The 20,353-nt window shown below is 47.3% G+C and overlaps 1 protein-coding gene across 3 annotated transcripts in view; it reads left to right on the forward strand.

Annotated features, from left to right (window-relative positions):
* LOC140393703 (N-fatty-acyl-amino acid synthase/hydrolase PM20D1-like) overlaps window positions 1–20,353 on the forward strand; it is a 96,212-nt gene that overhangs the window by 25,316 nt on the left and 50,543 nt on the right. For 2 of the 3 annotated variants that reach the window (XM_072480001.1, XM_072480000.1), the window contains 2 exons: window positions 3,150–3,236; window positions 15,802–15,935. In XM_072480001.1, coding sequence (XP_072336102.1) covers window positions 3,150–3,236; window positions 15,802–15,935 — 221 coding nt within the window. The remainder of the gene's footprint in view (window positions 1–3,149; window positions 3,237–15,801; window positions 15,936–20,353) is intronic. The other variant, XM_072480002.1, reaches the window with a different exon arrangement.

The following is a 20,353-nucleotide window of genomic DNA, read 5'->3' on the forward strand; positions in this document are numbered from 1 at the left end:
AACCGCGGGCGTGGTTCCACGCATGCGCAGACCGGCCGGCGTATTTTGGCGCATGCGTGGAGGGTTCTCTTTCCTGCGCCGGCGCCGTACAGGGGCCCGGCACGGAATGAAGAAGTGCCCCCACGGAACAGGCCCACCCGCAGATCGGTGGTCCCCGATCGCGGGCGAGGCCACCGCGGCCCCCCCCCCCCCCCCCCCCCCCGGGGTCAGATCCCCCGTGCCCTCCCGAGGACCGGACCGCCCCCGCCGACTTACCTGCCAGGTCCCGCCATGTGGGACCAGGCGTAACCCACGCCGGCGGGACTGGCCAAAAACAGACGGACGCTCAGCCCATTGGGACCCGGAGAATTGCCGGGGGGGGCTGCTGCCAATGGCTCCGACCGGCATGCCGTGAATCCCGCCCCCACGTGAAAAACGGCACCGGAGAATACGGCAGCCGGCGGCGGGGCGGGATTCGCGCCGCCCCCCCGGGGATTCTCCGACCCGGCGGGGGGGATCGGAGAATCCCGCCCAAGAGAATCTTGGAAGTTCACCACCAATGCAGCCACTATTTTTAGGGCCACTTCCTTAAATACTCTGGGATGTAGATTATCCGGTCCTGGGGATTTATTGGCCTTCAATCCCATCAATTTCTTCAACACCATTTCCCTACTGATACTAATTTCCTTCAATTCCTCCCTGACTAAACCCTGCATTCCCCAACATTTCTGGTATGTTATTTGTGTCCTTCTTTGTGTAAACAGAAGTACCTATTTAGTTGGTCCCCCATTATAGATTCCCCGGTTTCTGACTATAAGGGACATATATTCATCTTCACCAATCTTTTTCTCTGTGCATACCTCAAGAAGCATTTACACTCAGTTTTTATGTTCCCTGCAAACTTTCTCTCGTATTCTAATTCCCCCTTCTTAATCAAGGTCCTCCTTTGCTGAATTCTAAACTGCTCCCAATCCTCAGGTTGTTTTTTTTTTTGTGGCTAATTTGTGCTCCACCCATGTGCTCCTTGAATGTTTGCCATTTCCTATCCACCGTCATCCCTTTAAGTAATCATGCCTCATACCATCAAAGTTTCCTTTATATAAATTCAGGGCTCTAGTGCCAGAATCAACCACGTCGCTCTCCATCTTGATGAAGAATTCCATAATTTTATGATCACTCTTCCCCAAAGGGCCTTGCACAACTAGATTGCCAATTATTCCTTTCTTGTTACGCAGTCTAGGATGGCCTGTTCTCTACACAAGAACAGGAAATGCTGGAAATGCTCAGCAGGCCTGGCAGCATTTGTGGAGAAAGAACGGAGCTAACGTTTCAAGCCTGGGTGACTCTTTGTCAGAGCTAGACAGAATTGCGGAGATTTTCCAGCATTTCCTGATCTTGTTTCAGATACCAGCATCTGCAGTAATTTTACCCAGTTATTTTTTTCCCAAAGAAGGGGCAATTTAGCGTGGCCAATCCATCTAACCTGCACATCTTTGGGTTGTGGGGCTGAAAGCCACGCAGACACGGGGAGAATGTGTAAACTCCACATGGGCAGTGACCCGGGGCCTGGATTCGAACCCGGGTCCACGGCCCCATGAGGCAGCAGTGCTAACCACCGTGCCGCCCCAAGTAATTTGCTTTTATCTTATGGCCTGTTCTCTAAATGGTTCCTCAACGTATTGGTCCAGAAAAACATCCCGTATACACCCCAGCAATTCCTCATCTATGATATTGTCACTAATTTGATTTGCCCACTCTATATGTAGATTAAAGTCATCGATAATTACAAAAGCTCCTTTATCACATGCATCTGGAATTTCCTGTTTAATGCCATACCAGGCTATAAGGTGCTGATTTAGCACAGGGCTAAATAGCTGGCTTTTAAAGCAGGCCAAGGCAGGCCAGCAGCACGGTTCAATTCCCGTACCAGCCTCCCCGAACAGGTGCCGGAATGTGGCGACGAGGCGACTTTTCACAGTAACTTCATTTGAAGCCTACTTGCGACAATAAGCGATTTTCATTTCATTTCATTTTATTCCCAACAACACCACTGCAGCTTGGGGGTCTATATGCAACCCCCACTAATGTTTGTTGCCCCTTTGTGTTTTTCAGCTCTACCCATACAGATTCCACATCGTTGGAGCGAATATCTTTCCTCACTATTGCATCAATTTCCTCATTAACCAACAACCCAACGCCATTGCCTTTTCCATTTTGTCTGTCCTTCCGGAATACTGAACACTCCTGGATGTTCAATTTCTATCCCCGGTCACCTTACAGCCATGTCTCTTTAAGCCCACCTATATCATATCCGTTTACATCTATCTCCGTGATTAATTCATCCACTTTATTGCGAATGTTTCATGCATTAAGGCACAAAGCCTTAAGGCTTGTCTTTTTAACATTACTTGTCCCAGTCCCTCTATTGTTGACTGTAGCTCTGTTTGAATCCGGTCCTGGATTTCTCTCCCCATCATTTTTCTCATTCCCCTTTCTGTCTTTTGTTTTTTCTCATATTCCCCCTTCCTTTGACTCCTTGCATAGGTTCCCATTGCCCTGCCACTTTAGTTCAAACGGTTTAAACCCTCCCAAACTGTTCCCCAAGGACGTCAGTTCCACTCCTGGTCAAACTGGGTTCACTCAATGTCACTCATGGTAAGTCAGTGAGCGTTTGAGTAGCCCTCCGTCACTCCTTCATCCTGGGGTGGCTCCAGTTTGTGGGGTAGGGGGTGATGTATCAAGATTGCCTGATTTCTACATTGTCACCCAGCCCTTTCATCAACCTCCCCCTCCCCGCCCCTGCAGCCTCGTGTGCCTTCATTTGGCACTTTCCCCTCTCCTTTCCTTTATGTGTAGGTGCTGCCCCCCCCCCCCCCCCCCCGCCCCCCGGCAGCCCGATGTCTCCATATAATTTTGACCAGGCTAACGCCCTGGCAAGGAAACTCCAGTTTCACTGCAGACTGTCATGTGATACGCAGAACATTGACAAGTGACCTGTTCATCTGTTGTAGCATTTCATGAGGTGATGAGGATAGACATGTCCACCCTCTGTGTCCCAAATTGTAGGCTTTTTCTCAAGTCATGATGTTTAATCTTCATAACTTACGTGTGGTCCGGAATCTATTTAATGACAAGTCGCCGTGCTGAAACTTAAGTTTCCTTCTCCCTAGGGAATTCTCCAAGGCCTGGAATTCTTGTTGAAACGAGGCTACAAACCTTGCCGAGCGTTCTACATTGGATTCGGGCACGATGAAGAGGTAACTCGAAGCCAAGTGAAGATCTGCTTCTGCTGTCAAGACTTTTATTATTTTTTGTGGCCGTCACAAATGTTTTGGGTGTCACGTTCGGCTCTAAAGGTGGTTTCTGTTCAGTAACGAGGGGGGAAAGCTGGCAACGCTGAAAATCTTGACATGTGGAAAAAACGGAGCAGCCCATCAACGATCGAATAGGGAAAGGACGGGGTACTGATACGGGTATGGACCTTTCATCAGAACTGAGAGATAGGCAAACTCTTCCAACAAGGGAAACAGCACAAGAACAAAACAAATAGGAGCAGACGGTGACCTTGTGGCCCATCTAACCTGCTGTGCCATTCAGAATGTTCATGGCTGATCTTGGGTTTCATAACCTTTGATTACCCGACAGACCAAAATTCTTTTTATCTCAGCCTTAAATATACCGTCGGGATAGAAAATTCCAAAGATTCACAACCCTCTGTGGGAAGAAATCTCTCCTCATCTCAGTCCTAAATGATTTGTCCCTTATCCAGAATCTGTGCCCCCTTGTTCCAGATTCCCCAGTCAGGGGAGACAGCGTGTGACTATATTATAGGTGAAAAAACTGCAGATGCCGGAAACCTGAACTAAAAACAGAAGATGCTGGAAACGTTCAGCAGATCTGCCAGCATCTGTGGAGAGAGAAACAGAGGGCTGCGTTTTGTGTGCCATCACCCGTCGTGATTCCAGAGGGGTGCCGCCCATAAAATAGGGCAGATGCCCACCCTACCACCTTCGCAGCCAAGAAAGAAGGTCAGAAATGGCAGGATTAGGCAACCATGGATGACAGGGGAAATTGTGAGACTAGTCAAAAAGAAAAAGGCAGCATACATAAGGTCTAGGCAACTCAAAACAGACAAAGCTTTTGACGAATATCGGGAAAGTAGGAATAAACTCAAACGGGGAGTTAGGAGGGCTAAAAGAGGCCATGAAATGTCACTGGCAAGCAGGGTCAAGGAAAATCCCAAGGCCTTCTATACATATATAGGGAGCAAGATGTTAGCTAGGGAAAGAGTAGGCCCACGCAAGGACATAGGAGGGAAGTTATGTGTGGAGTCAGAGGAAGTGGGCGAGATCCTTAATGAGTACTTTGCATCAGTATTCACCAAGGAGAGAGACAAGACGGATGTTGAGGTTAGGAATGGACATGTGAAAACTCTAGGACATGGCAGCATAACGAAGGAGGAAGTGTTGGATATCTTAAAATGCATTAAGGTAGACAAGTCCCCTGGGCCGGATGGGATATATCCCAGGTTAATATGGAAGGCAAGAGAGGACATAGCTGGGGCCTTAACAGATAACTTTGCAGCATCTTTGACCACTGGTGACGTTCCAGAGGATTGGAGAATAGCCAATGTTGTCCCTCTGTTTAAGAAGCGAAGCAGAGATAATCCAGGTAATTATAGGCTGGCGAGCCTGATGTCAGTGGTGGGGAAGCTGTTGGAGAAGATACTGAGGGACAGGATTTATTCACATTTGGAAGAGAATGGTCTTGTTAGTAATAGGCAACATGGTTTTGTGCGGGGAAGGGCATGTCTTACCAACTTGATAGAGATTTTGAGGAGGTGACAAAATTAATTGATGAGGGAAAGGTTGTGGATGTCGTCTACATGGACTTTTGTAAGGCGTTTGACAAGGTCCCTCATGGCAGACTGGTACAAAAGGTAAAGTCGCATGGGATTCGGGGTGTGCTAGCAAGATGGATAAAGTACTGGCTTGGCAACAGGAGACAGAGAGTAACAGTGGAAGGGAGATTTTCAGAATGGAGATCTGTAACTATGTGGTGTTCCACAGGGATCAGTGCTGGGTCCACTGCTGTTAGCAATATACATAAATGATCTCGAGGAAAATGTCGATGGTCTGATTAGCAAGTTTGCAGATGACACTAAAGTAGGTGGAGTTACAGATAGTGAAGAGGACTGTCAGAGAATACAGTAGAATATAGATAGATTGGTGAGTTGGGCAAAGAAATGGCAGATGGAGTTTAATCCGGACAAATGAAAGGTGATGCATTTTGGAAGATCTAATTCAGGTGTGAATTATGCAGTAAATGACAGAACCCTTAGAAGCATTGACATATAGAGGGAACTGGGCGTTCAGGTCCATAGTTCCATGAAAATGGCAGTGCAGGTAGATAAGCTGGTCAAGAAGGCATAAGGCATGCTTACCTTCATTGACCAGGGCATTGAGTACAAGAGAAGGCAGCTAATGTTACAGTTTTGCCCAGTGCAGGGCACTACCTCCATGTGGTTTTGACGAGGAGAAACCCCTCAAGGACACGGTGCTGTTGAAGAGCGGGTTATCCTTGACACTGCAACCACGTGAACCAGCCCGCAAACATGCCCGAAACTGCACTTTAATCTTTTCGAGTTGAATCGTGCCCTCTGCCTCCATAAAAGCAACTTGTGTCCTTCACAAATGCAATATAATAGCTGCTGTAAACCAGTAAGCTTGCTTAGGAAACGTGTTCTTGTCATGGGAGTTTAATACGTTCTGTCCAGCTGATGACGTTAGAAATTAATATTTAAAGAACATATTTTCAAAACAATGATTTTTTTTTTTTGTTCTTGGGCTGTGGTCATCATTGGCTAAACCAGCATTTATTGCCCATTCTTAATTGCCCTTGAGAAGGTGGCGGTGAGCTGCCTTCTTGACCCGCTGGACCCACTGTGCTGTTAGGGAGGGACTTCCAGGATGTTGCCCCAGCGACAGTGAAGGAGCGGCGATATATTTCCAAGTCCGGGCGGTGAGTGACTTGCAGGGGAACTTCCAGGTGATGGTGTTCCCAGGTATCTGCTGCTCTTCCCTCTTAGATGGTAGAGTCGCTGGTTTGGAAGGTGCTGTCGAAGTAGCTTTGGTGAGTTCCTGCGGCATGTCTTGTTGATGGTACACACTACTCCCATTGTGCATCAGTGGTGGAGGGAGCGAAGGTTGAAGGTGATTACTGGGGTGCCTGTTACGCAGCTGTTTTGGCCTGGATGGTGTTGAGTTTCTTGAGTGTTGGAGCTGCACTCATCCAGGCAAGTGGAGAGTATTCCATCACACTCCTGACTTGTGCCTTGTAGATGGTGGACAGGCTTTGGGGAGTTAGGAGGTGAGTTACTCACCACAGAATTCCTCGTAGTTGATTTGCTGCTGTAGACACAGTAGTTATATGGCTAGTCCAATTCAGTTTCTGGTCAATGGTAACCCCCAGGATATTGATATGGGGGATTTAACAATGGTAATGCTACTGAATGTCAAGGAGAGATTATTAGATTCTCTCTTGTTGGAGATGATCATTGCCTGACACTTATCGTAGAATTTACAGTGCAGAAGGAGGCCAGTCAGCCCATCGAGTCTGCACCGGCTCTTGGAAAGAGCACCCTACCCAAGGTCAACACCTCCAGCCTATCCCCATAACCCAGTAACCCCACCCAACACGAAGGGCAATTTTGGACACTAAGGGCAATTTATCATGGCCAATCCACCTAACCTGCACATCTTTGGACTGTGGGAGGACACCGGAGCACCCGGAGGAAACCCACGCACACACGGGGAGGATGTGCAGACTCCGCACAGACAGTGACCCAACGGGGAATCGAACCTGGGACCCTGGAGCTGTGAAGCAATTGTTCTATCCACAATGCTACCGTGCTGCACTTGTGTAGTGTGAATGCTACTTGCCACTTATCAGCCCAAGTCTGATTGTTGCATATTGACATGGACTGCTTCAGTATCTGAGGAGTCACGACTGGTGTTGATCATATAAAAAGATCACTTCAATGAGGCAATGAAAAGACTCAAAGAAGCATGAAAGCAGATGTGTGTGAGCTTTGCTCTGGACTCTTGCTTCTAAATCTGGAAATTGTGGGTTCAGGTGTTGCTATATAATTGACCAGGCTGATCTAGGCTGCTCATTCAGTACAGGAGGGAGAGCTGCAATATCATAGGTGACATATTTTGGGTTAAACAGAGGCTCTACTTGGTAGACTTATAAATTCCATTGGACTTTTTGAAGAAGGAGGGAGTTCCCCTCATGCTCTGGCCAACAGTTCACAGCGCCAGGGACCCGGGTTCGATTCCCGGCTTGGGTCACTGTTTGTGTGGAGTTTGCACGTTCTCCCTGTGTCTGCGTGGGTTTCCTCCGGGTGCTCCAGTTTCCTCCCGCAAGTCCCGAAAAACGTGCTTGTTAGGTGAATTGGACATTCTGAATACTCCCTCTGTGTACCCGAACAGGCGCCGGAGTGTGGCGACTGGGGGATTTTCACGGTAACTTCATTGCAGTGTTAATGTAAGCCTACTTGTGACAATAAAGATTATTATTGTCTCTCCTTTAAGTGTGATGTTTAAAGGACTTGGAAAATACATTTCTCAGAGATTTCTATCTGTCCCCTCCTTTCCTGTCTTGCTTCAAGTGTAAAGGGCAGTGCAAAATTTGTTGCTTAGCATGAACTTAGTTAAGAACATAAGAACATAAGAACTAGGAGCAGGAGTAGGCCATCTGGCCCCTCGAGCCTGCTCCACCATTCAATGAGATCATGGCTGATCTTTTGTGGACTCAGCTCCACTTTCCGGCCCGAACACCATAACCCTTAATCCCTTTATTCTTCAAAAAACTATCTATCTTTATCTTAAAAACATTTAATGAAGGAGCCTCTACTGCTTCACTGGGCAAGGAATTCCATAGATTCACAACCCTTTGGGTGAAGAAGTTCCTCCTAAACTCAGTCCTAAATCTACTTCCCCTTATTTTGAGGCTATGTCCCCTAGTTCTGCTTTCACCCGCCAGTGGAAACAACCTGCCCGCATCTATCCTATCTATTCCCTTCATAATCTTATATGTTTCTATAAGATCCCCCCTCATCCTTCTAAATTCCAACGAGTACAGTCCTAGCCTACTCAACCTCTCCTCGTAATCCAACCCCTTCAGCTCTGGGATTAACCTAGTGAATCTCCTCTGTACACCCTCCAGTGCCAGTACGTCCTTTCTCAAGTAAGGAGACCAAAACTGAACACAATACTCCAGGTGTGGCCTCACTAACACCTTATACAATTGCAGCAGAACCTCCCTAGTCTTAAACTCTATCCCTCTAGCAATGAAGGACAAAATTCCATTTGCCTTCTTATCACCTGTTGCACCTGAAAACCAACTTTTTGCGACTCATGCACTAGCACACCCAGGTCTCTCTGCACAGCAGCATGTTTTAATATTTCATCATTTAAATAATAATCCCTTTTGCTGTTATTCCTACCAAAATGGATAACCTCACATTTGTCAACATTGTATTCCATCTGCCAGACCCTAGCCCATTCACTTATCCTATCCAGCTCCCTCTGCAGACTTCCAGTATCCTCTGCACTTTTTGCTTTACCACTTATCTTAGTGTTGTCTGCAAACTTGGACACATTGCCCTTGGTCCCCAACTCCAAATCATCTATGTAAATTGTGAACAGTTGTGGGCCCAACACTGATCCCTGAGGGACACCACTAGCTACTGATCGCCAACCAGAGAAACACCCATTAATCCCCACTCTTTGCTTTCTATTAATTAACCAATCCTCTATCCATGCTACTACTTTCCCCTTAATGCCATGCATCTTTATCTTATGCAACAACCTTTTGCGTGACACCTTGTCAAAGGCTTTCTGGAAATCCAGATATACCACATCCATTGGCTCCCCGTTATCTACCGCACTGTTAATGTCCTCAAAAAATTCCACTAAATTAGTTAGGCACGACCTGCCCTTTATGAACCCATGCTGCGTCTGCCCAATGGGACAATTTCCATCCAGATGCCTCGCTATTTCTTCCTTGATGATAGATTCCAGCATCTTCCCTACTACCGAAGTTAAGCTCACTGGCCTATAATTACCCGCTTTCTGCCTACCTCCTTTTTTAAACAGTGGTGTCACGTTTGCTAATTTCCAATCCACCGGGACCACCCCAGAGTCTAGTGAATGTTGGTAAATTATCACTAGTGCATTTGCAATTTCCCTAGCCATCTCTTTTAGCACTCTGGGATGCATTCCATCAGGTCCAGGCGACTTGTCTACCTTCAGCCCCATTAGCTTGCCCAGCACTACCTCCTTGGTGATAACAATCCTCTCAAGGTCCTCACCTGTCATAGCCTCATTTCCATCAGTCACTGGCATGTTATTAGTGTCTTCCACTGTGAAGACCGACCCAAAAAACCTGTTCAGTTCCTCAGCCATTTCCTCATCTCCCACTATTAAATCTCCCTTCTCATCCTCTAAAGGACCAATATTTACCTGAGCCACTCTTTTTTGTTTTATGTATTTGTATCTATCTGTTTTTATATTCTGAGCAAGTTTACTCTCATAATCTATCTTACTCTTCTTTATAGCTTTTTTAGTAGCTTTCTGTTGCCCCCTAAAGATTTCCCAGTCCTCTAGTCTCCCACTGATCTTTGCTACTTTGTATGTTTTTTCCTTCAATTTGATACTCTCCCTTATTTCCTTAGATATCCACGGTCGATTTTCCCTCTTTTTACCGTCCTTCCTTTTTGTTGGTATAAACCTTTGCTGAGCACTGTGAAAAATCACTTGGAAGGTTCTCCACTGTTCCTCAACTGTTTCACTATAAAGTCTTTGCTCCCAGTCTACCTTAGCTAGTTCTTCTCTCATCCCATTTTAATCTCCTTTGTTTAAGCACAAAACACTAGTGCTTGATTTTACCTTCTCACCCTCCATCTGTATTTTAAATTCCACCATATTATGATCGCTCCTTCCGAGAGGATCCCTAACTATGAGATCCTGAATCAATCCTGTCTCATTACACAGGACCAGATCTAGGACCGCTTGTTCCCTCGTAGGTTCCATTACATACTGTTCGAGGAAACTATCGCGGATACATTCTATAAACTCCTCCTCAAGGCTGCCTTGACCGACCTGGTTAAACCAATCAACATGTAGATTAAAATCCCCCATGATAACTGCTGTACCATTTCTACATGCATCTGTTATTTCTTTGGTTATTGCCTGCCCCACCATAATGTTACTATTTGGTGGCCTATAGATTACTCCTATCAGTGACTTTTTCATCTTACTATTCCTGATTTCCACCCAAATGGATTCAACCTTATCCTCCATAGCACCAATGTCATCCCTTACTGTTGCCCGGATGTCATCCTTAAATAACAGAGCTACACCACCTCCCTTACCATCCACTCTGTCCTTCCGAAAAGTTTGATACCCTCGGATATTTAACTCCCAGTCGTGACCATCCTTCAACCATGTTTCAGTAATGGCCACTAAATCATAGTCATTCACGATGATTTGCGCCATCAACTCATTTACCTTATTCCGAATACTACGAACATTCAGGTAAAGTACATTTATGTTGGCTTTTTTACCTCTGTTCTGAATCTTAACACCTCGATCAGTAACCTCTCCTAAGTTATATTTCCTCTTAACCTTTCTCCTAATTTTCCTTGTCGTCGAACCCATATCTTCCTGTAACAACCTGCCGCGTCGCTTACCATTAATGTTTTCACTTCCCGTTTTATTTATTTTAGTATTCCTGGTCCTAGTCACTGAGCTCCCCTCAGTCACTGTACCTTGTACTGTCGCCCTTTTTGATTTTTGACTATGGCTTCTCTGCCTTACACTTTCCCCCTTACTGCCTTTTATTTCTGTCCCTGTTTTACTACCTTCCAACTTCCTGCATCGGTTCCCATCCCCCTGCCACATTAGTTTAAACTCTCCCCAACAGCTCTAGCAAACATCGGTTCCAGTCCTGTCGAGGTGCAGGCCGTCTGGTTTGTACTGGTCCCACCTCCCCCAGAACCAGTTCCAATGTCCCAGGAATTTGAATCCCTCCCTCTTGCACCATCTCTTGAGCCACGTATTCATCCTCTCTATCCTGACATTCCTACTCTGACTAGCTCGTGGCACTGGTAGCAATCCTGAGATTACTACCTTTTGAGGTCCTACTTTTTAGTTTAACTCCTAGCTCCCTAAATTCAGCCTGTAGGACCTCGTCCCGTTTTTTACCTATATCGTTGATGCCTATGTGCACCACGACAGCTGGTTGTTCACCCTCCACCCCCCCAGAATATCCTGCAGCCGCTCCGAGACATCCTTGACCCTTGCACCAGGGAGGCAACATACCATCCTGGAGTCTCGATTGCGTCCGCAAAACCGTCTGTCTATTCCCCTTACAATTGAGTCCCCTATCACTATAGCCCTGCCATTCTTCTTCCTGCCCAGCTGCGCAGCAGAGCCAGCCACGGTGCCATGAACCTGGCTGCTGCTGCCTTCCCCTGGTGAGCCATCTCCCTCAACAGTATCCAAAGCGGTATATCTGTTTTGCAGGGAGATGACCGCAGAGGACACCTGCACTGCCTTCCTACTCTTGCTCTGTCTTTTGGTCACCTATTTACTATCTCCCTCAGTACCTTTCACCTGCGGTGTGACCAACTCGCTAAACGTGCTATCCACGACGTCCTCAGCATCGCGGATGCTCCAAAGTGAGTCCATCCGCAGCTCCAGAGCCGTCAAGCGGTCTAACAGGAGCTGCAACTGGACACACTTCTTGCACGTGAAGGAGCCAGGGACAGTGGACGTGTCCCTGAGCTCCCACATCGCACACGAAGAGCATGACACGGGTCTGAGATCTCCTGCCATGTCTTAAACCTTCGGTTAACTTCAACAATTTCAATTTCCCCCAAAAAAAATTTAAATAAATAAATAAACAATGAAGAAAAAAATAAATAAATATACCAATGAAAAGAAACAGAAAAACAGAAACACTACTTACCAGTCACAAAAAGCCCACAGTCACAAAAAGTGACTGACACTTAACTGCCAACCAGTTACGTGAGTGGGTGGGGCAGCCCTTGTTAACCTACACTGCACAATACTAGCTTAATTTAAATTAATTTAAACTCCTGAAATTTAAAAGGAGCTGCCTTACTGATTCAATTTAATTCAATTCAATTCCCACCTCGATTCAAATTCCCAAACTCACTCTTTGCTGTCTCAGTCCTGGCTCTGTCTTCTCTCTGTCTCACTGGGAGAACTCACCTCCCTTGACCAACATGGTTAAACTAATCAACATGTAGATTAAAATCCCCCATGATAACTGCTGTACCATTTCTACATGCATCTGTTATTTCTTTGGTTATTGCCTGCCCCACCATAATGTTACTATTTGGTGGCCTATAGATTACTCCTATCAGTGACTTTTTCGCCTTACTCATCCTGATTTCCACCCAAATGGATTCAACCTTATCCTCCATAGCACCGATGTCATCCCTTACTGTTGCCCGGATGTCATCCTTAAATAACAGAGCTACACCACCTCCCTTACCATCCACTCTGTCCTTCCGAATAGTTTGATACCCTCGGATATTTAACTCCCAGTCGTGACCATCCTTTAACCATGTTTCAGTAATGGCCACTAAATCATAGTCATTCACAATGATTTACGCCACCAACTCATTTACCTTATTCCGAATACTACGAGCATTCAGGTAAAGTACACTTATGTTGGCTTTTTTACCTCTGTTCTGAATCTTAACACCTCGATCGGTAACCTCTCCTAAGTTATATTTCCTCTTAACCTTTCTCCTAATTTTCCTTGTCGTCGAACCCATATCTTCATGTAACAACCTGCCGCGTCGCTTACCATTAATGTTTTCACTTCCCGTTTTATTTCTTTTAGTATTCCTGGTCCTATTCACTGAGCTCCCCTCAGTCACTGTACCTTGTACTGCCGCCCTTTTTGATTTTTGACAATGGCTTCTCTGCCTTACACTTTCCCCCTTACTGCCTTTTATTTCTGTCCCTGTTTTACTACCTTCCAACTTCCTGCATCGGTTCCCATCCCCCTGCCACATTAGTTTAAACTCTCCCCAACAGCTCTAGCAAACACCCCCCCTAGGACATTGGTTCCAGTCCTGCCCAGGTGCAGACCGTCTGGTTTGTACTGGTCCCACCTCCCCCAGAACCGGTTCCAATGTCCCAGGAATTTGAATCCCACCCTCTTGCACCATCTCTCGAGCCACGTATTCATCCTCTCTATCCTGACATTCCTACTCTGACTAGCTCGTGGCACTGGTAGCAATCCTGAGATTACTACCTTTGAGGTCCTACTTTTTAGTTTAACTCCTAGCTCCCTAAATTCAGCTTGTAGGACCTCGTCCCGTTTTTTACCTATATCGTTAGTGCCTATGTGCACCACGACAGCTGGCTGTTTCTCCCCCCCCCCCCCCCAGAATGTCCTGCAGCCGCTCCGAGACATCCTTGACCCTTGCACCAGGGAGGCAACATACCATCCTGGAGTCTCGATTGCGTCCGCAAAACCGCCTGTCTATTCCCCTTACAATTGAGTCCCCTATCACTATAGCCCTGCCATTCTTCTTCCTGCCCAGCTGCGCAGCAGAGCCAGCCACGGTGCCATGAACCTGGCTGCTGCTGGCTTCCCCTGGTGAGCCATCTCCCTCAACAGTATCCAAAGCGGTATATCTGTTTTGCAGGGAGATGACAGCAGAGGACACCTGCACTGCCTTCCTACCGTTCCTACTATTCAGCCTCAATAGTTCCAAATCAAATGTGTATCTTGCGATGTCAATGATCTGCAGTCAGGGACAGTGGAAAGGACAGCTTTTCAGGAGGAAGAACCGAGAACAATTTTGCCTCAGAATGTTCGAGGAAGTGGCCTTTACTACTCTTTACTACCCAATTGATGAGGGGAGTAATCAAATTGCATTTAAACTTAGATGTATGATGCTGGAACTCATTGTAAGTGCAGGAAGCGGTTCAAAACTCCTTATCGTGCATTACAGATCAACACTGTCTGAACAGTTGTGGCTCACTGACAGCTTATCAACCTCTCTCAGCATGCGTCTGCATTTCGCAAGGCTGTATCTGTGTAACTGCCATGCATATTTACATTTGTGTCTCGAGCAAATACAGGTCCATTAGTGGATAATGAAACTCAACTTTGACAAGTAACTAAGAAATGTATCGTCGCTTGGTCGTACAGAACCTGAATATTGATGAAATATTGCTGAATATTGCAGTGGCAGCACGGTAGCACAGTGGTTAGCACAGTTGCTTCACAGCTCCAGGGTCCCAGGTTCGATTCCCGGCTTGGGTCATTGTCTGTGCAGAGTCTGCACATCCTCCCCATGTGTGCGTGGATTTCCTCCGGGTGCTCCGGTTTACTCCCACACTCCAAAGATGTGCAGCTTAGGTGGATTGGCCATGATAAATTGCCCTTAGTGTTCAAAGAGGTTAAGTGGAGGTTACTGGGTTAAGGGGATAGGGTAGATAGGTGGGCTTGAGTAGGTTACTCTTTAAAGGGCTGGTGCAGACTCGATGGGCCGAATGGCCTACTTCTGCTCTGTACATTCTACGATACTATGAAGAATGGCATTTGCCAAAATCTTTTGTCTTGCATTTGTCATTCCCTACAAAGGAAGGAATATAATCAAACTTTGTGCTTTTCTCGATGTGAACATATTGAGGCTTAACTAAGTTTATGCCAAGCAACGAATTCTGCGCTTTCCTTCACACTTGAGCTTCGGGAGCCTATTGCTCCCTGTTGCTTTCTCCGCGGCAACGCATCAGCCAATCAGAGTCGACTTGCCAACCAAACGATGGAATGAACCGTCCCAAGGTGTTCCACAGGAGCCTTGGAGAACCAGGTGTGGCACCGAGTAGGTCAGGTGGGCAAAAAAGCTTGGTCAAGGTGGTGGGTTTCAAGGAGTACCTTCCCGAAGGAAAGCGAGGTAAAGAAGAGGACAGGTGTAGAGAGGAAATTCCAGAGCACGGGCACCTCAGCACCTACACCACATGGACTGGGTTACGGTACCCGGACCAGACCCCAATTTATATTGGGAAACCGGACAGGAAATCCCAACATTTTTTCTATTTGTAAAGGAAAGGATACTTCGTCCTAGGAGTGATTCCGCTGACAAATAAAGATCTTTTATATGAAAATTGAATATTATTAACACAGTTATAAACACATTAACATCACAAAAAATACCTTTTCAATTAACAGTTATACAAGTCAAAAATATTAAGGGTAATGGGCCAAAGACAGGTATGTGGATTTAGGCCACACCATGGCAGATGGTGCAATTTAAACTCAATAAAACATCTGTAATTAAAATGAGTCAACCACATCGGTGTGGGTCACCTGTAGAGCAGACCGGGTAAGGGTGGCAGATTTCCTTCTCTGAAGAACACTAGCGAATCAGATGGGTATTTATGACAATCAAGAACAGTTCCTAAGCCGGAATCTTTCAGCCGACTACACTCCTACCCCACTAACCCCCTACCCACACCATCCCCAACCCATCGCAGTGGAGACGGCTTGGCCGCTGGTGGAATACTCCAGCCCCGTCCCAAGATTGCGGCATTTTGCATGGTTCGCAGAGTGGAAGCACTCCGGGGGGAACCTGCGGCAGGGGTCAACTTCAGTGGGACCAGAATATCCCACCCCCTACTCACTATTACCGAGACTGATTTATAATTCCGAGGGTGTGAAAGGCGTTGTTTAAACACTAGTCTTTCCTTTCTTACTTGTGTGTAGGTTGGAGGAAACAGTGGAGCCAGGAACATAGCGAGAGTTCTGCAGTCCAGAGGGACAAAGCTATCCTTTCTCCTGGACGAAGGCTCCGCTATATTCAATGGAATCATACCTGGGCTAGACCAACCTGCTGCACTGTAAGTACCTGAACCTTCCAGGTTCGAACAACATCCCGTTCAGCCGTTGCCAAAAGTAATTTGCTTCCATGAGCTGACACACACAATTCAGAATTCCTTCAATTAAGTGGAATTTGATCCTTTCCCAATGGACCTGGAGAGGAAATGCCCAGAACACACGATGGGCTGGATACCCTTCAGCTTAAATCTACAAATGTTCTTTTGTACAAGGCTATAAGTTTATACGGGAGTAAAATTTATTTGTCCATGTCATATGAGGGAGCTGGCATGGCCACATTTAATGCTCGTCCCTAGGAGGCACATGTATTAATTACAAAGCCTTTTCTTACAGGATGGTGATCACCATTTGTTACTCCGGTCTCTCACATAATCGGCAAGTGTCACAATTATTAACGTAGTTATAAATGACTTTGATGAAGGAACCGAAAGTATGGCTGCTAAATCTGCTGATATCCACAAAGATATGTGGGAAGGTTAGCAATGAAGAGGACACGAATAGGCAGAAATCTGGCAAATGGAGTCAAATGTGGGCAAAATGTGAAATTGTCCATTTTGGCAGGAAGAATAAAAAAGCTGATAATCTAAATGGTGAGAGATTGCCAAGCTCTGAGGTGCAGAGGGATCTGGGTGTCCTAGTGCAGGAATCACAAAAGGCTGGTGTAAGTAATTAGGAAAGCTAATAGAATGTTTGAATGTAGTCAAGGATCATAACAGAGTTCTCTGCTATGAGGGGGTTCCCTGTAATGAGGGCCGATGGTGGGGGTCTCTCGTGCGGGCTTGGTGGGAGGGGTCAGGTCACCTTCATGCTTGCGTTCTGTTGGGAAGGTGTGCCCCATAAATTCCCTTGGGGGGAGGGGGGTGTGAAGGATACCCGTACTTGTGGGGGTGGGGGTGCTGGGGGCAGGATTGGCATTGCGGTGGGGTGGGGGCCAACTGCCAGACCTTGCTATCGGGCCGCCTGCTCAAAATGGCGGCCTGATAGCGGCAGGTATGCCTTGCGATCCCCACCATGCATAAATTTGCATGACAAGGGACACTGAATCGCTGCTGAGCGCCATGCCCATCGCCAGGGTGAAACAGAGGCCGTGATTCTCCAGACAAACCTCTAAACGTGGTAGCGAGCGGGAATTGGCACCAGCTTCCTGGAGCGAGGCCCAGCGAGGCCGGCAACGCAATTCAACGTTAATCAGTCCACTTAACAAGGCCTCGCGGGTTCCGGATCTGATTAACAAGGTTTTTGAGGAATTGTTTGAGAGGTTGTACAGGTCAGAGCCACCCGGGGGAGACCGGGAGATGCAGGAATTTGTAGAGGGTTGGAGTACCCGAGGTTAGGGGAGGGGGATAGGGCGACATTAGAAGGGGCGATAGTGGAGCAGGAGATAAAGGATGCGATTGGGAGGATGCAGTCGGGGAAGGTGGCAGGGCCGGATGGGTTTCCAGTGGAATATTATAAAAAATTCAGGGATAAGCTGGCACCCCTGATGGTGGGGATGTTTGAAGAGGCGATAGGGAAGGGGGTGTTGCCACAAACTTTGGGGCAGGCATCGATTTCCCTGTTGCTAATAAAAGATAAGGACCTGACAGGGTATGGGTCGCATAGGCCCATACCACTTTTAAACGTGGACGCAAAAGTATTGGCGAAGGTACTGGCGGGTAGGCTGGAGGAGTGCCTCCCGAAGGTGATCGGTGAAGATCAGACGGGGTTCGTGAGAGGGAGGCAGCTCTTTTCAAACGTTAGAAGGGTATTGAACATGCCGGCGGAGGCGAAGGAAACAGAGGTGGTTGTGGCATTGGACGCTGAGAAGGCGTTTGACCGGGTAGAATGGGGGTACTTGATGGCAGTTCTGGAGCGGTTTGGGATTGGACCAAGATTTGTGAACTGGGTAAAGCTACTATATAAGGAGCCGAGGGCGAGTGTCGGCACAAACAACATCAGCTCGTGATACTTTTCTCTCCACCGTGGGGCGAAGCAGGGATGTCCTATGTCCCCCCTGCTGTTTGCACTCTCGATTGAGCCATTGGCCATCGCATTAAGAAGTTCGGGGGTATGGAAAGGAATAGTGCGGGGGGGGGGGGGGATAGAGCATAGGGTGTCCTTATATGCCGATGACTTGCTGTTATACGTGTCGGAACCGAGTGTGTCGATGGGGGAATATTGGAGCTGCTTCGAGTGTTTGGGTCTTTCTCGGGGTACAAACTAAATCTAGACAAGATGAGTATTTTGTGGTGTGGGGGCAGGGATGTGGGCAGGGGTGGGGGGGCTGCCATTCTGTCGGGCAGGGACTCACTTTAGATACCTGGGGGTGCAGGTTGTTCGGGAGTGGTGGGCTCCGCAGATACAACATTTCTAGTTTGGTGGGGAGAGTGAAAGACGATCTGGCAAGGTGGGATGGTCTCCCTCTGTCACTGGCGGGTCGGGCGCAGGCGGTTAAAATGAACGTGTTGCCGCGATTTCTGTTTATTTTCCATGCCTGCCGATTTTCCTGTCAAAGGCATTTTTCAGAGAGATTGAAGGAATGATTACTTTGTTCATATGGGGAGGGAAGGTGGCCAGAGTTAGAGAGGTGCTACTACAGAGGGGAAGGCAGGCAGGGGTTTGGTTCTTCCAAACCTGATGTATTACTACTGGGCGGCGAATGTGGAGAAGGTGCGGAGCTGGGTCAGAGGGGATGATTCCCAGTGGGTCAGAATGGAGGAGAGTTTGTGCAGGGGTTCGGGATTGAAAGCACTAGCAACAGCGCCGCTCCCGATAGCTCCGGGGAAATACTCAGGGAGTCCGGTAATAATAGCTTCATTGAGAATTTGGAGGCACTTTCGTCAACACTTCGGGTTGGGGGCAGGGCCAAGGGAAATGCCGATTCGGGGGAACCACAGATTTGAGCCAGGGAAGTGGGATAGAAATATTCGGAAATGGGAGGAGAAGGGGATTAAGACACTAAAAGATTTGTTTCTTAGGGGGTGGTTTGCAGGATTGAAGGAGCTGGAAGCGAAGTATGGGCTGGAACAGGGGGAAATGTTTAGATACATGCAGAGATTTTGCCAGAAAGGAGATACAGAGCTTCCCGGAGGAGCCGGCCTCCACATTGCTGGAGGAGGTGCTGACGACAAGGGGGACTGGAGAAGGGGGTAGTGTCAGCGGTTTACGGAGCTATTTTGGAAGAGGAGAAGGCACCGCTGGAAGGGATAAAAGTAAAGTGGGAGGAAGAGTTGGGAGAGGATATGGAGGAGGGGTTCTGGTGTGAGGTGCTCCGGAGAGTGAACGCCTCCACCTCGTGCGTGGGGTTGGGGCTGATACAGCTGAAGGTGGTATACAGAGCACACCTCATGAGGGCGAGGATGAGCTGATTCTTTGAGGGAGTAGAAGACGTGTGTGAGCTTTGCGGGGGGGGCCCGCTAATCACGTTCATATGTTTTGGTCCTGTCCAAAGCTGGAGAATTACTGGAAGGAGGTTTTTAGGGTAATGTGCAGGTGAGGTGAGTTGGCCGTGATCAACGGGTGTAAGACTCGAATAAGTAGTCCAGATCAGGGGTTGGTGGTTGAGTTAGAACATAGAACAGTCCAGCACAGTACAGGCCCTTCAGCCCACGACGTTGTGCCGACCATTTATCCTAATCTAAGATCAACCTAACCTACACCGTGCAAAATGCGATTGTGCCGATGTGGCCGCTTCCGTGAATCGTGGGAGGGCGTTGGACCAGCGTCGCGGGAAAATTTGGCGACCCTGCCGATTCTCTGAAACGGCGCGGGAGCAGAGAATCGCGCCCCCTATCTAGTCCCTTCATAATTTTATATGTTTCTATAAGATTTCCCCTCGTCCTTCTAAATTCCAACGAGCACAGTCCCAGTCTACTCAACCTCTCCTCATAATCCAACTCTTTCAACTCTGGACACCCTCTGCAAAAGGCTAGGCCTTTTGGGGACATGTTTCATGCAAGCCTTGCGGTTTTCTGTTATTCAAAGCAGAGGTCTATATCAGATCGCCCTGAGTTCTGTACGTCCTTTCTCAGGTAAGGAGACCAAAACTGAACACAATACTCCAGGTGTGGCCTCACTAATACCTTATACAATTGCAGCATAACCTCCTTAGTCTTAAACTCCATCCCTCTAGCAATGAAGGACACAATTCCATTCGCCTTCTTAATCACCTGTTGCACCTGTAAACCAACTTTTTGCGACTCATGCACTAGCACACCCAGGTCTCTCTGCACAGCAGCATGTTTAATATTTTATCATTTAAATATTAATCCCTTTTGCTGTTATTCCTACCAAAATGGATAACCTCACATCTGTCAACATTGTATTCCATCTGCCAGACCCTAGCCCATTCACTTAACCTATCCAAATCTCGTCTCGCCTTCTACACACAAAAGCAGAGGTTATATACTTTTAAGATCCTTATTATCCCTCCCATTGTCCT

This window comes from Scyliorhinus torazame, chromosome 17 (assembly GCF_047496885.1).
Source record: "Scyliorhinus torazame isolate Kashiwa2021f chromosome 17, sScyTor2.1, whole genome shotgun sequence".
In the NCBI taxonomy this organism is placed as follows: Eukaryota; Metazoa; Chordata; class Chondrichthyes; order Carcharhiniformes; family Scyliorhinidae; genus Scyliorhinus; species Scyliorhinus torazame.